Here is a 17,705-nt window from a genome sequence, read left to right on the forward strand (position 1 = left end):
AGTGGGCTCAGGCCCTTAGCAGGCAGCAACTGCTTATTCAACAGTCGATCTGCCCAAATTCCTATACACTAACCAAAGGTTGCAGTGTTCTTTTTCCAGTTGGGTGGCATGAAAAGGTCGCCGGGTGGGTGAAAGGGGAGAATACAGGGCCAGAGCTTCTCTGTCTACAGCATAGGAGGAGGTGAGCTGATAACAACTGGGTGCTCACCAAAACTAGCCGGGTGGAGCACCCGGCTAAAAGAGCCTGGAGAGAACACTGGGTTGTAAGCATGGGCCTTGGGCGGCGGCTTAGTGTGGGCGGCGGCTTAGTGCAGCAATTGTGTTGTACGCACAGGCGTTGGGTGACAGGGGCACGCGCTCAGGCGTTGGGCGACAGCGGCACGCGCTCAGGCGTTGGGCGACAGCGGCACGCGCTCAGGCGTTGGGCGACAGCGGCACGCGCTCAGGCGTTGGGCGACAGCGGCACGCGCTCAGGCGTTGGGCGACAGCGGCACGCGCTCAGGCGTTGGGCGACAGCGGCACGCGCTCAGGCGTTGGGCGACAGCGGCACGCGCTCAGGCGTTGGGCGACAGCGGCACGCGCTCAGGCGTTGGGCGACAGCGGCACGCGCTCAGGCGTTGGGCGACAGCGGCACGCGCTCAGGCGTTGGGCGACAGCGGCACGCGCTCAGGCGTTGGGCGACAGCGGCACGCGCTCAGGCGTTGGGCGACAGCGGCACGCGCTCAGGCGTTGGGCGACAGCGGCACGCGCTCAGGCGTTGGGCGACAGCGGCACGCGCTCAGGCGTTGGGCGACAGCGGCACGCGCTCAGGCGTTGGGCGACAGCGGCACGCGCTCAGGCGTTGGGCGACAGCGGCACGCGCTCAGGCGTTGGGCGACAGTGGCACGCGCTCAGGCGTTGGGCGACAGTGGCACGCGCTCAGGCGTTGGGTGACAGTGGCACGCGCTCAGGCGTTGGGTGACAGTGGCACGCGCTCAGGCGTTGGGTGACAGTGGCACGCGCTCAGGCGTTGGGTGACAGTGGCACGCGCTCAGGCGTTGGGTGACAGTGGCTCTGGGACGGTTGTGGTGTGCGATTCTTTTGAGAATCTGGGCATACCTGGTACTGTGTAAAAGGTCTGAAGCCTTGTCAGTTATTGAGTTGGGCAGCACTTTCACCTCCTGGCAGTATGGTCCCAGGTGCAATACACGGTCAGAACACTATCTGCATGGAGTTTGTATATTTTCCCTGCGTTTGCATGGGTTACCTCTGGGCCCTTCATTTTCTTCTCACATCACTAAACCAGCATTCCATCTTTACTATTAAAGATTATTTACAGCATAAAATCTACCACTGCAGCAGTTAAACAGCTAAACACAACACTTTGTTTTTAGTGAAAAGCTCCTTGCTTCAGTGGCCAGCTTCTGGACGCATCTGAAGAAGAGGTGCTGACATTATGTTTTGTTTACATTCCTTTGTCAGATACATTTAGTAAGCATTAGCAAACTGCCCAAACTGAGCTGTACAGGAGCTGAGAAGCAGAAAGAGCTGAGAAGTGATCACTAGATAGATTTGAATATATAAATGCAGCAGCTATGCAATAAAATGCAATGTCAGCTTTCATAGCAGATAAACTGTACTTTGGAGATTTGTAGGCAGACAATATTACTTGTGCACAAAAGCAAATATAATAACTGTATGGGGAGTAAAAAGTAGGAAAACAGATTTGATTGAATGTTATGTCACAGTTTTAGCCCACTTCTCTCAAACTATCCTGACTGTAGTTATGGCATTAGCTATGACTTTGGTAGAGATATTAGATTGTCGGATACTTTGTGGGCCAGTTAGTGACATATTATGTGCGATATAAAGTGCTGTAGAAAGTCTGCTATATAAATGCATAACGATATTGTTTTGATACACTCTTACATGTCAGTTCTGTCCATAGACCTTCAGCTCACTATTGGTATAGAGGGTGAACAAGATGGACATAATTCTGGTTTGCCTGCAGAGTTAATACAAACTGTACTGGGCCAAACAAATGCACATAATGGGTAGGAGGCGCCCCGAGATGGAGTCAAAAAGAAAAAGGGGGAGGTGGCTTACCTCAATAACGACAGTCTCATAAGACAATGACATTTTTAGCACAGGCAATGAGTTTCGTGGGTTTCAGCTCACTTCCTCAGGCCAATTACAGGGACAAGGGGTTAACGACCGCCTCAGTTTCTGAACTTTCTTTTTAGGGCCCGTTCACACTGCAGGCGTTTCCATATGCGTTTTGGAAACGCGTGCAGGTGGCCGACACGCACGACATCAGACATTGCATAGAGTGCAATGTCTGATGTACACACAGCATGCGTTCCGGACCTGTGCGCTCCGGGAACGCATGCTGCACGCAGATTTTACAAAAAATGCGCGGCTGTCCCATTCACTTTTCAGTGATGGGATCAGCCACGCAACGCATACGAACACGGATGGCATGCGTTCGTACGCGTTGCGTTCTGCATGCGTGGCCGTCCGCGTTTTGCAGTCTGAACGGGCCCTTAGGGCCCATTTCCACTATCGCGAATTCGCATAGCAATACAAGTGAATGGGACTGTTTCCACTTGTCAGGATTCCTTTGCGTTTTTCTGTGCAGAAAAAATTCGCATGGCAGAGCCATCAGAATTCGCATATCTCATACCGCTATGCAAATCGCATACTATGTATTTAATAGGAAATTCGCATGAGGTTTGGGTATGCGAATTTTCATGCGAATTCGCACAAACAATGGAAAAGCACTGCCATGGTTACATTCGCATACATCGTCATCCATGCGAATTTTCATGTGAATTCGCAAGAAAATTCGCATAGACCCGCATGCGAAATTCGCATCCGCATGCAAATTTTTACCGTGGCGATTTGCACCGCACAAGTGGAAAGTTGCCTGGCAGCCCTGCTGATGTATTCGGATGCAGTAGTGTCTAAATAGCACCAGAAACAAGCATGCGGCTAATCTGTCAGATCTGACAATGTCAGAAACACCTGATCTGTGGCATGCTTGTTCAGGGGCTATGGCTGAAAGTATTAGAGGCAGAGGATCAGCAGGACAGCCAGGCAACTGGTATTGCTTATAAGGAAATAAATATGTCAGCCTCCATATCTCTCTTGCTTCAGTTGTCCTTTAAAGAAAACCTGTAACAAAAAAACCTCCCCTGGGGGGTACTCATCTCGGGTGGGGGAAGCCTCCGGATCCTATTGAGGCTTCCCCGGTCCTCCTCAGTCCCACGGCAGCGGAGATAAAGCTCCCTATACATCGGGGATGTAAATATTTACCTTCCCGGCTCCAGCGCAGGCGCAGTATCAGCTCTCCTCTCGGATATAGGCGGAAATAGCCGATCGCTGTCGGGCCGCTCTACTGCGCAGGCGCAAGTCTCCTGCAAGTCTTCTGTGCCTGCGTAGTAGAGCGGCCCCGACAGAGATCGACTATTTCCACCTATCTCCGTGGGAAGAGCTGCAACAGCGCCCCCGCTGGAGCCAGGGGAGGTAAATATAGCAAGCCTTGTCAGGCTTGTCTTTGGGGGAGCCAGCGCTGCATTGCCTGCAACTACAGGGGAGGGGGAAGCCTTATTGGGATCCTCAGGCTTCCCCCTCCCAAGGTGAGTACCCCCCAGGGGATTTTTGTTTTTTGTTACAGGTTCTCTTTAAGCTGTCAAGGCACCTAACACTTTTACAGGTCAAATAGATGTACTATCTGTCTATTTTGATTAGTCCAAACTGAATAAACTTTTCATTAAGTTTGCATGCAAGCAGGAATTTCTGCAATCTCACTGACCATCTCCAACTATTAGCGATTTGGTCTCTCTATCCCTGTTCAGTGGGCAATATCTGAGATATTCTGGTTATCAGTCCATTTTAGATCCAGTACTTCTGAGCTGAGAGGTTATCAGATTTCATAAACCCAAGTATAATTCTCCGATACACAATCTTCAGTTTAGCACCCGGTGTGACACCATGCTTTCATACAACTTATTAGGTGCGCCATGTGTAGAATATGGAATACAGAACTCCTGACATGCAACGCGTCATACTACTCTGTTATTGTGCATTTGTGTAATATTAATAAGTTCCCACAGGCTAAAAGTAGTACAGTAGAAAACACATTCTGCCCCTGTTCTCTGGGACTCACCTGATTTAGGAGGGTATCTGTAGATCGAATTTGATGGCATATCCACCTCTTCGACTCCTGCGTGCTGCCGGCTGGTGAGCGCCCCCATCCTCTACGGGGTGACAGGTAATCCAGCGCCCCCTAGTGGTCACCAGCCATCTCACCTGTCAATCACTGACATAAACAGGAAACGTCACTAGCACCTGTCACTTGCTCTCTGACACTCTTTTAGTGCACCAAGTACATCTGAAAACATATACTACTTGTCTCTGGGGTCAGTTTACAAGCATATCTGGACCCCTCTGAGAGACAGTTATGAACGCAAATTGTTCAATGCAGTCTATAAAACATTGTTTAGTGCTAAATAATGATACTAATGCAATACAATCTATTGGATGTTATAGTCTCACTCAATGTCAAAATCAAAACTATCATCTCATAATTATTACTAATTCTTTATTTTGTCACCTAATTTCCAACTGAACTAAGTTCCACCCAAGAGATGTCAGTTAACCTCTAAGTTGCACCAGACAACTGTAAATGTCAATACAGATCATAAAACTGTTACTATACAAAAATAGATAAATACTGGAAATTAGCATATATTATATAATGCACTAAAAATTCTGAAATAGTGTAAAAAAGGGACATTACAGTAAGCACTCAAACCAAGCAATAGGGCAGAGTAAGCAGTCACACCATGTAATATGGCAGGGTAAGCAGCCACACCATGTAATATGGCAGAGTAAGCAGCCACACCATGTAATATGGCAGAGTAAGCAGCCACACCATGTAATATGGCAGAGTAAGCACTCACACCATGTAATATGGCAGAGTAAGCACTCACACCATGTAATATGGCAGAGTAAGCACTCACACCATGTAATATGGCAGGGTAAGCAGTCACACCATGTAATATGGCAGGGTAAGCAGTCACACCATGTAATATGGCAGGGTAAGCACTCAAACCAAGCAATATGGCAGAGTAAACACTCACACCATGTAATATAGCAGCGTAAGCAGCCACACCATGTAATATAGCAGAGTAAGCAGTCACACCATGTAATATAGCAGAGTAAGCAGCCTCACCATGTAATATGGCAGAGTAAGCACTCACACCATGTAATATGGCCCAGTAAGCAGCAACACCATGTAATAAGGCCCAGTAAGCAGTCACACCATGTAATATGGCCCAGTAAGCAGTCACACCATGTAATATGGCAGAGTAAGCAGTCACACCATGTAATATAGCAGAGTAAGCAGTCACACCATGTAATATGGCAGGGTAAGCAGTCACACCATGTAATATGGCAGGGTAAGCAGCCACACCATGTAATATGGCAGGGTAAGCAGCCACACCATGTAATATGGCAGGGTAAGCAGCCACACCATGTAATATGGCAGGGTAAGCAGCCACACCATGTAATATGGCAGGGTAAGCACTCACACCATGTAATATGGCAGAGTAAGCACTCACACCATGTAATATGGCAGAGTAAGCACTCACACCATGTAATATGGCAGGGTAAGCACTCACACCATGTAATATGGCAGGGTAAGCAGTCACACCATGTAATATGGCAGGGTAAGCAGTCACACCATGTAATATGGCAGGGTAAGCAGTCACACCATGTAATATGGCCCAGTAAGCAGTCACACCATGTAATATGGCCCAGTAAGCAGTCACACCATGTAATATGGCCCAGTAAGCACTCACACCATGTAATATGGCCCAGTAAGCAGCAACACCATGTAATATAGCAGAGTAAGCAGCAACACCATGTAATAAGGCCCAGTAAGCAGTCACACCATGTAATATGGCCCAGTAAGCAGTCACACCATGTAATATGGCAGAGTAAGCACTCACACCATGTAATATGGCCCAGTAAGCAGCAACACCATGTAACATAGCAGAGTAAGCAGCAACACCATGTAATAAGGCCCAGTAAGCAGTCACACCATGTAATATGGCAGGGTAAGCACTCACACCATGTAATATAGCAGTGTAAGCAGCCACACCATGTAATATGGCAGGGTAAGCACTCACACCATGTAATATGGCAGGGTAAGCACTCACACCATGTAATATGGCAGAGTAAGCAGCAACACCATGTAATATAGCAGAGTAAGCAGCAACACCATGTAATATAGCAGAGTAAGCAGTCACACCATGTAATATGGCAGGGTAAGCAGTCACACCATGTAATATGGCAGGGAAAGCAGTGACACCATGTAATGTGGCAGGGAAAGCAGTGACACCATGTAATATGGCAGAGTAAGCACTCACACCATGTAATATAGCAGTGTAAGCAGCCACACCATGTAATATGGCAGAGTAAGCACTCACACCATGTAATATGGCAGGGTAAGCAGTGACACCATGTAATATGGCCCAGTAAGCAGTCACACCATGTAATATATATCAGAGTAAGCAGTCACACCATGTAATATATATCAGAGTAAGCAGTCACACCATGTAATATATATCAGAGTAAGCAGTCACACCATGTAATATGGCAGAGTAAGTACTCACACCATGTTATATGGCCCAGTAAGCAGTCACACCATGTAATATGGCCCAGTAAGCAGTCACACCATGTAATATGGCCCAGTAAGCAGTCACACCATGTAATATGGCCCAGTAAGCAGTCACAGCATGTTATATAGCAGAGTAAGCCTGTAATATAGCAGAGTAAGCAGTCACACTATATAATATAAGCAGTCACACTATGTAATATAGCAGAGTAAGCCTGTAATAATGCAGCAGGGTAAGCAGTCACACTATATAATGTAAGCAGTCACACCATGTAATATGTCCCAGTCACACCATGTAATATATATCAGAGTAAGCAGTCACACCATGTAATATGGCAGAGTAAGTACTCACACCATGTAATATGGCCCAGTAAGCAGTCACACCATGTAATATGGCCCAGTAAGCAGTCACACCATGTAATATGGCCCAGTAAGCAGTCACACCATGTAATATGGCCCAGTAAGCAGTCACACCATGTAATATGGCCCAGTAAGCAGTCACACCATGTAATATGGCCCAGTAAGCAGTCACACCATGTAATATAGCAGAGTAAGCCTGTAATAATGCAGCAGAGTAAGCAGTCACACCATGTAATATGGCCCAGTAAGCAGTCACACCATGTAATATGGCCCAGTAAGCAGTCACACCATGTAATATAGCAGAGTAAGCCTGTAATAATGCAGCAGAGTAAGCAGTCACACCATGTAATATGGCCCAGTAAGCAGTCACACCATGTAATATAGCAGGGTAAGCAGTCACACCATGTAATATGGCAGGGTAAGCAGTCACGGCATGTAATAAGGCAGGGTAAGCAGTCACACCATGTAATATGGCAGAGTAAGCACTCACACCATGTAATATGGCAGGGTAAGCAGTCACACCATGTAATATAGCAGAGTAAGCAGTCACACCATGTAATATGGCCCAGTAAGCAGTCACACCATGTAATATGGCCCAGTAAGCAGTCACACCATGTAATATAGCAGCGTAAGCAGTCACACCATGTAATATGGCCCAGTAAGCAGTCACACCATGTAATATGGCAGGGTAAGCAGTCACACCATGTAATATGGCCCAGTAAGCAGTCACACCATGTAATATGGCCCAGTAAGCAGTCACACCATGTAATATAGCAGCGTAAGCAGTCACACCATGTAATATAGCAGCGTAAGCAGTCACACCATGTAATATGGCCCAGTAAGCAGTCACACCATGTAATATGGCAGGGTAAGCAGTCACACCATGTAATATGGCAGGGTAAGCACTCACACCATGTAATATGGCAGGGTAAGCACTCACACCATGTAATATGGCAGGGTAAGCACTCACACCATGTAATATAGCAGCGTAAGCAGCCACACCATGTAATATGGCCCAGTAAGCACTCACACCATGTAATATGGCAGGGTAAGCAGTCACACCATGTAATATGGCCCAGTAAGCAGTCACACCATGTAATATGGCAGGGTAAGCACTCACACCATGTAATATGGCCCAGTAAGCAGTCACACCATGTAATATGGCAGGGTAGGCAGTCACACCATGTAATATGGCCCAGTAAGCAGTCACACCATGTAATATGGCCCAGTAAGCAGTCACACCATGTAATATAGCAGCGTAAGCAGTCACACCATGTAATATGGCCCAGTAAGCAGTCACACCATGTAATATGGCAGGGTAAGCAGTCACACCATGTAATATGGCAGGGTAAGCACTCACACCATGTAATATGGCAGGGTAAGCACTCACACCATGTAATATGGCAGGGTAAGCACTCACACCATGTAATATAGCAGCGTAAGCAGCCACACCATGTAATATGGCCCAGTAAGCACTCACACCATGTAATATGGCAGGGTAAGCAGTCACACCATGTAATATGGCCCAGTAAGCAGTCACACCATGTAATATGGCAGGGTAAGCACTCACACCATGTAATATGGCAGGATAAGCCTGTAATAATGCAGCAGGGTAAGCAGTCACACTATATAATATCAGCAGTCACACTATATAATATCAGCAGTCACACTATATAATATCAGCAGTCACACCATGTAATATGGCCCAGTAAGCAGTCACGCCATGTAATATGGCCCAGTAAGCAGTCACGCCATGTAATATGGCCCAGTAAGCACTCACACCATGTAATATGGCAGGGTAAGCAGTCACACCATGTAATATGGCCCAGTAAGCAGTCACACCATGTAATATGGCAGGGTAAGCACTCACACCATGTAATATGGCAGGATAAGCCTGTAATAATGCAGCAGGGTAAGCAGTCACACTATATAATATCAGCAGTCACACTATATAATATCAGCAGTCACACTATATAATATCAGCAGTCACACCATGTAATATGGCCCAGTAAGCAGTCACGCCATGTAATATGGCCCAGTAAGCAGTCACGCCATGTAATATGGCCCAGTAAGCACTCACACCATGTAATATGGCAGGGTAAGCAGTCACACCATGTAATATGGCCCAGTAAGCAGTCACACCATGTAATATGGCAGGGTAAGCACTCACAGCATGTAATATGGCAGGATAAGCCTGTAATAATGCAGCAGGGTAAGCAGTCACACTATATAATATCAGCAGTCACACTATATAATATCAGCAGTCACACTATATAATATCAGCAGTCACACCATGTAATATGGCCCAGTAAGCAGTCACGCCATGTAATATGGCCCAGTAAGCAGTCACGCCATGTAATATGGCCCAGTAAGCAGTCACGCCATGTAATATGGCAGAGTAAGCCTGTAATAATGCAGCAGGGTAAGCAGTCACACTATATAATGTAAGCAGTCACACCATGTAATATGTCCCAGTCACACCATGTAATATATATCAGAGTAAGCAGTCACACCATGTAATATGGCAGAGTAAGTACTCACACCATGTAATATGGCCCAGTAAGCAGTCACGCCATGTAATATGGCCCAGTAAGCAGTCACACCATGTAATATGGCCCAGTAAGCAGTCACACCATGTAATATGGCCCAGTAAGCAGTCACACCATGTAATATGGCCCAGTAAGCAGTCACGCCATGCAATATGGCCCAGTAAGCAGTCACGCCATGTAATATGGCAGAGTAAGCCTGTAATAATGCAGCAGGGTAAGCAGTCACACTATATAATGTAAGCAGTCACACCATGTAATATGTCCCAGTCACACCATGTAATATATATCAGAGTAAGCAGTCACACCATGTAATATGGCAGAGTAAGTACTCACACCATGTAATATGGCCCAGTAAGCAGTCACGCCATGTAATATGGCAGAGTAAGCCTGTAATAATGCAGCAGGGTAAGCAGTCACACTATATAATATAAGCAGTCACACCATGTAATATGGCAGGGTAAGCACTCACACCATGTAATATGGCAGGGTAAGCACTCACACCATGTAATATAGCAGCGTAAGCAGCCACACCATGTAATATGGCCCAGTAAGCACTCACACCATGTAATATGGCAGGGTAAGCAGTCACACCATGTAATATGGCCCAGTAAGCAGTCACACCATGTAATATGGCAGGGTAAGCACTCACACCATGTAATATGGCAGGATAAGCCTGTAATAATGCAGCAGGGTAAGCAGTCACACTATATAATATCAGCAGTCACACTATATAATATCAGCAGTCACACTATATAATATCAGCAGTCACACCATGTAATATGGCCCAGTAAGCAGTCACGCCATGTAATATGGCCCAGTAAGCAGTCACGCCATGTAATATGGCCCAGTAAGCACTCACACCATGTAATATGGCAGGGTAAGCAGTCACACCATGTAATATGGCCCAGTAAGCAGTCACACCATGTAATATGGCAGGGTAAGCACTCACACCATGTAATATGGCAGGATAAGCCTGTAATAATGCAGCAGGGTAAGCAGTCACACTATATAATATCAGCAGTCACACTATATAATATCAGCAGTCACACTATATAATATCAGCAGTCACACCATGTAATATGGCCCAGTAAGCAGTCACGCCATGTAATATGGCCCAGTAAGCAGTCACGCCATGTAATATGGCCCAGTAAGCACTCACACCATGTAATATGGCAGGGTAAGCAGTCACACCATGTAATATGGCCCAGTAAGCAGTCACACCATGTAATATGGCAGGGTAAGCACTCACACCATGTAATATGGCAGGATAAGCCTGTAATAATGCAGCAGGGTAAGCAGTCACACTATATAATATCAGCAGTCACACTATATAATATCAGCAGTCACACTATATAATATCAGCAGTCACACCATGTAATATGGCCCAGTAAGCAGTCACGCCATGTAATATGGCCCAGTAAGCAGTCACGCCATGTAATATGGCCCAGTAAGCAGTCACGCCATGTAATATGGCAGAGTAAGCCTGTAATAATGCAGCAGGGTAAGCAGTCACACTATATAATGTAAGCAGTCACACCATGTAATATGTCCCAGTCACACCATGTAATATATATCAGAGTAAGCAGTCACACCATGTAATATGGCAGAGTAAGTACTCACGCCATGTAATATGGCCCAGTAAGCAGTCACACCATGTAATATGGCCCAGTAAGCAGTCACACCATGTAATATGGCCCAGTAAGCAGTCACACCATGTAATATGGCCCAGTAAGCAGTCACACCATGTAATATGGCCCAGTAAGCAGTCACGCCATGTAATATGGCCCAGTAAGCAGTCACGCCATGTAATATGGCAGAGTAATCCTGTAATAATGCAGCAGGGTAAGCAGTCACACTATATAATGTAAGCAGTCACACCATGTAATATGTCCCAGTCACACCATGTAATATATATCAGAGTAAGCAGTCACACCATGTAATATGGCAGAGTAAGTACTCACACCATGTAATATGGCCCAGTAAGCAGTCACACCATGTAATATGGCCCAGTAAGCAGTCACGCCATGTAATATGGCCCAGTAAGCAGTCACGCCATGTAATATGGCAGAGTAAGCCTGTAATAATGCAGCAGGGTAAGCAGTCACACTATATAATGTAAGCAGTCACACCATGTAATATGTCCCAGTCACACCATGTAATATATATCAGAGTAAGCAGTCACACCATGTAATATGGCAGAGTAAGTACTCACACCATGTAATATGGCCCAGTAAGCAGTCACACCATGTAATATGGCCCAGTAAGCAGTCACGCCATGTAATATGGCCCAGTAAGCAGTCACGCCATGTAATATGGCAGAGTAAGCCTGTAATAATGCAGCAGGGTAAGCAGTCACACTATATAATGTAAGCAGTCACACCATGTAATATGTCCCAGTCACACCATGTAATATATATCAGAGTAAGCAGTCACACCATGTAATATGGCAGAGTAAGTACTCACACCATGTAATATGGCCCAGTAAGCAGTCACACCATGTAATATGGCCCAGTAAGCAGTCACGCCATGTAATATGGCCCAGTAAGCAGTCACGCCATGTAATATGGCAGAGTAAGCCTGTAATAATGCAGCAGGGTAAGCAGTCACACTATATAATGTAAGCAGTCACACCATGTAATATGTCCCAGTCACACCATGTAATATATATCAGAGTAAGCAGTCACACCATGTAATATGGCAGAGTAAGTACTCACACCATGTAATATGGCCCAGTAAGCAGTCACGCCATGTAATATGGCCCAGTAAGCAGTCACACCATGTAATATGGCCCAGTAAGCAGTCACACCATGTAATATGGCCCAGTAAGCAGTCACACCATGTAATATGGCCCAGTAAGCAGTCACGCCATGTAATATGGCCCAGTAAGCAGTCACGCCATGTAATATGGCAGAGTAAGCCTGTAATAATGCAGCAGGGTAAGCAGTCACACTATATAATGTAAGCAGTCACACCATGTAATATGTCCCAGTCACACCATGTAATATATATCAGAGTAAGCAGTCACACCATGTAATATGGCAGAGTAAGTACTCACACCATGTAATATGGCCCAGTAAGCAGTCACACCATGTAATATGGCCCAGTAAGCAGTCACGCCATGTAATATGGCCCAGTAAGCAGTCACGCCATGTAATATGGCAGAGTAAGCCTGTAATAATGCAGCAGGGTAAGCAGTCACACTATATAATGTAAGCAGTCACACCATGTAATATGTCCCAGTCACACCATGTAATATATATCAGAGTAAGCAGTCACACCATGTAATATGGCAGAGTAAGTACTCACACCATGTAATATGGCCCAGTAAGCAGTCACACCATGTAATATGGCCCAGTAAGCAGTCACGCCATGTAATATGGCCCAGTAAGCAGTCACGCCATGTAATATGGCAGAGTAAGCCTGTAATAATGCAGCAGGGTAAGCAGTCACACTATATAATGTAAGCAGTCACACCATGTAATATGTCCCAGTCACACCATGTAATATATATCAGAGTAAGCAGTCACACCATGTAATATGGCAGAGTAAGTACTCACACCATGTAATATGGCCCAGTAAGCAGTCACACCATGTAATATGGCCCAGTAAGCAGTCACGCCATGTAATATGGCCCAGTAAGCAGTCACGCCATGTAATATGGCAGAGTAAGCCTGTAATAATGCAGCAGGGTAAGCAGTCACACTATATAATGTAAGCAGTCACACCATGTAATATGTCCCAGTCACACCATGTAATATATATCAGAGTAAGCAGTCACACCATGTAATATGGCAGAGTAAGTACTCACACCATGTAATATGGCCCAGTAAGCAGTCACACCATGTAATATGGCCCAGTAAGCAGTCACGCCATGTAATATGGCCCAGTAAGCAGTCACGCCATGTAATATGGCAGAGTAAGCCTGTAATAATGCAGCAGGGTAAGCAGTCACACTATATAATGTAAGCAGTCACACCATGTAATATGTCCCAGTCACACCATGTAATATATATCAGAGTAAGCAGTCACACCATGTAATATGGCAGAGTAAGTACTCACACCATGTAATATGGCCCAGTAAGCAGTCACACCATGTAATATGGCCCAGTAAGCAGTCACGCCATGTAATATGGCCCAGTAAGCAGTCACGCCATGTAATATGGCAGAGTAAGCCTGTAATAATGCAGCAGGGTAAGCAGTCACACTATATAATGTAAGCAGTCACACCATGTAATATGTCCCAGTCACACCATGTAATATATATCAGAGTAAGCAGTCACACCATGTAATATGGCAGAGTAAGTACTCACACCATGTAATATGGCCCAGTAAGCAGTCACACCATGTAATATGGCCCAGTAAGCAGTCACGCCATGTAATATGGCCCAGTAAGCAGTCACGCCATGTAATATGGCAGAGTAAGCCTGTAATAATGCAGCAGGGTAAGCAGTCACACTATATAATGTAAGCAGTCACACCATGTAATATGTCCCAGTCACACCATGTAATATATATCAGAGTAAGCAGTCACACCATGTAATATGGCAGAGTAAGTACTCACACCATGTAATATGGCCCAGTAAGCAGTCACACCATGTAATATGGCCCAGTAAGCAGTCACGCCATGTAATATGGCCCAGTAAGCAGTCACGCCATGTAATATGGCAGAGTAAGCCTGTAATAATGCAGCAGGGTAAGCAGTCACACTATATAATGTAAGCAGTCACACCATGTAATATGTCCCAGTCACACCATGTAATATATATCAGAGTAAGCAGTCACACCATGTAATATGGCAGAGTAAGTACTCACACCATGTAATATGGCCCAGTAAGCAGTCACACCATGTAATATGGCCCAGTAAGCAGTCACGCCATGTAATATGGCCCAGTAAGCAGTCACGCCATGTAATATGGCAGAGTAAGCCTGTAATAATGCAGCAGGGTAAGCAGTCACACTATATAATGTAAGCAGTCACACCATGTAATATGTCCCAGTCACACCATGTAATATATATCAGAGTAAGTACTCACACCATGTAATGCAGCAGTGACAGGCTGACCCCGGAGTAGTGCTGCTGCAGCATTGCAGAGGGCAGAGGACACAGGATCCCCCCCCCCCCCCTGATATGACACAGACACTGCTGGTACCCCCATCCTGCAGGGCAGCCTCCTGTGTGACGTCACGGGGATGATGTCACCCCAGCACACACTGACCCCCCCCCAATACCTGGAGACGGCAGCGGCGGTACCCGGCTCGGATCTCTCCCTGCAGCAGCAGCTGCAGCACACACGCCTGACGTCACCGAGCACTGGAAGACCCGCCCACCCGCTCATCTCCTCCATTGATGGAGAAGGCGGGACCTCATCGCCATGACAACGTGTTTAAAGCCCACTATGGGGGAGGGGACCGGTGGGAGGAGACTCAGGAGAGAAGCGGAGGAGGATAAGCGGGGATGGGGCGGGGCAGGTAGAGGGAGGGCGGGGTGTTTATGCTGTAACTCTGAGAATGCGGCTATCGGGCATCAGACAGTGTCATGTGCGCCCCCTGGTGGAGGCCTGCGTGTCATTACACATCAGGGAGATCAGTGTCATGTGCGCCCCCTGGTGGAGGCCTGCGTGTCATTACACATCAGGAGGATCAGTGTCATGTGCGCCCCCTGGTGGAGGCCTGCGTGTCATTACACATCAGGAGGATCAGTGTCATGTGCGCCCCCTGGTGGAGGCCTGCGTGTCATTACACATCAGGAGGAGATTCAGGGAGATCTGTGTCATGTGCGCCCCCTGGTGGAGGCCTGCGTGTCATTACACATCAGGGGAAGATTCAGGGAGATCTGTGTCATGTGCGCCCCCTGGTGGAGGCCTGCGTGTCATTACACATCAGGAGGAGATTCAGGGAGATCTGTGTACTGTGCGCCCCCTGGTGGAGGCCTGCTTGTCATTACACATCAGGGGGATCAGTGTCATGTGCGCCCCCTGGTGGAGGCCTGCGTGTCATTACACATCAGGGGGAGAGCAGAGAGAGCGGATACATCAGTACAGGGAGACGGCAGCAGGACAGGTGCACTGTGCAGAGAGAGCGGATTTTATCCCTTCCTGGAAGTCACTGCAACAACTTTTATTGCACCGGTTGCATTGTTTTCGATGAATCTACTCCAATGTTATGAGAAACAACCACAGGTGCATTTAATTTGCGCTTGAAGTGCAACTGAGCTGCATTTGAAGGATTGTGACAGAAGTTCGGTAATATACCAAAAAAATGCTTCAAATCACTAAGCCAGTGATCTGCAAATGGAGAGCCGAGTTTGCAGATCACTGCATTAAAGTGAAAGTTTACCACTTTAAAAATAAAAAAGTCAGATACTCACCTAAGGAGAGGGAAGGCTCGGTCCTAATGAGCCTTCCCTCTCCTCTCCCGGTGCCCGGTCCCGCGCAGGATCCCCCGTAGCAGTATTCGACCAGTTCGGTCAAATACTGCCACTTCCGCATGCCGAAGGGAGCTTTCGGAAGCCTTTGGGAGCACACGGGCTCCCGATGACGCGGCCGCTCCCGCTCCATACTACGCATGCGCGAGCGCCCTCTATGACGCAATCACGCATGCGTAGTATGGAACGGCACGTCTTCGGAAGCCCGAGTGCTCCCGAAGACCTCCGAAGTCCCTGCGGCGGCGGACGCGAACAGGGGAGCCAGCGCAGCACCGAGGGCACCGGGAGAGGAGAGGGAAGGCTCATTAGGACCGAGCCTTCCCTCTCCTTAGGTGAGTATCTGACTTTTTTATTTTTATAGTGGTACCCATTGGCTTTAAGCCCTGCTTGGTATGTCTCACCAGCTGTGGAGCAGGTCAGGCAGGAAGCTGTGAGTGTTGCCAGGAGTGGTGTGCATGAGTCAGGGTGTTTCTGTCCAGTGTATTATGCCTTTAGATGTGCTGCAGACACTAGAGGGAGCTCTTCTGTATACCAGTATATAGATATGCACATCTAAAGGGATACACAAAACCCTTTTAAAACTAATTTGATTCTTTTGCTCTGAAGTCCCACCCTCCAGAGTATCGGATCAAATGGGGTGAAAAGCAGGGCTGTGTGGCTCTCCGTATTGAAGTCCCGCCCTCCAGAGTATCGGATCAAATGGGGTGAGAAGCAGGGCTGCTGGGCTCTCCCTATAGTGTATAGTATAGTACAGTAAATACTGAACAGTTTTACTTGATTTACTGAATGCTTTAGTCTTTGTGAATTGCAATTTCTTGAAGTATTTACAGCACAAGGCAGCAATTTACCTCACTAGTCGGTAAAGTTACTTTTCAGTGTGGTAAGGGGTTTAATGAATTGGCATTTGGCAAGATAATTGGTAAAATCAGCAGTTTTCTGCATTACCACTTGCGGTAACGATTACTGAATTGAGGCTACTGTGTGTTTGAGTTACAACACAATTTGCCGCAGTAGCCAATGATTGTTTAACCACTTCAGGTTCTGGGGTTTTTATCCTGTAAAGTGGAGCTGAACTCTTGCACAGGACAGAAAGAAAACCCAGAAAAATGCACCCTGTGTGTATTTAGAGAGTTTAGCTTAATTCCCCCTCATCTGTGATGAATCACAACTGTAATTTGAGCTCTCAGCTGTGTCAGCTGGCTGCCTCGGCAGAGCAGCTAATTTGTAAACACAGGATGTTAACCCTGTGTCTCCTTCCATGAAAGCAGGAAGTTGACATACTGCAGATGTATTGCAGCATTTGTATCAGCTGTAACAAAGAAATGTCCTTCCTTAAAGGTTATTATGCTGTTGAATAACTTTTAGAGCAGAGAGGAAGTTCTGAGTTCAGGTCCGCTTTAAAGGAAACCTGAATTAAGTTTACAAAAACCCGCTGCAGCCGTCCTGTTGTGCGCCGGACCACAACGATCCTCCGGTCACCCGCTGCATCTCAGTTTCACGTTCTTCAGTCGCCATCCACTGCTCCTGTGCAGCCCTGACCACTCACGTCCTCATTCGCAGTCCCATTGGCGGGAGCGTCCTGCGCAGGCGCAGTAGAGATTTTCCCGTACTGTGCCTGCGCAGGACACTCCCAGCTACAGGAGCACAAACAAAGATGCACGCGTCCGGGCGCAGTGGCCATCGACTTGTAAGTCGGCGGTGATGAATCTAA

At 46.8% G+C, this 17,705-nt stretch overlaps 1 protein-coding gene across 3 annotated transcripts in view; it reads right to left on the reverse strand.

Annotated features, from left to right (window-relative positions):
• Positions 1 to 14,905, reverse strand: part of RNF157 (ring finger protein 157) — a 171,202-nt gene extending 156,297 nt beyond the window's left edge. For all 3 annotated transcript variants that reach the window (XM_068263676.1, XM_068263674.1, XM_068263675.1), the window contains exons 1-2: positions 14,800 to 14,905; positions 4,148 to 4,300 (exon numbers count right to left, since the gene is read on the reverse strand). In XM_068263676.1, coding sequence (XP_068119777.1) covers positions 4,148 to 4,235 — 88 coding nt within the window. In that variant the 5' untranslated portion in view covers positions 4,236 to 4,300; positions 14,800 to 14,905. The remainder of the gene's footprint in view (positions 1 to 4,147; positions 4,301 to 14,799) is intronic.
• Between the last annotated feature and the right edge of the window lie 2,800 nt (positions 14,906 to 17,705).

The sequence above is a fragment of the Hyperolius riggenbachi genome, chromosome 12 (genome assembly GCF_040937935.1).
Source record: "Hyperolius riggenbachi isolate aHypRig1 chromosome 12, aHypRig1.pri, whole genome shotgun sequence".
In the NCBI taxonomy this organism is placed as follows: Eukaryota; Metazoa; Chordata; class Amphibia; order Anura; family Hyperoliidae; genus Hyperolius; species Hyperolius riggenbachi.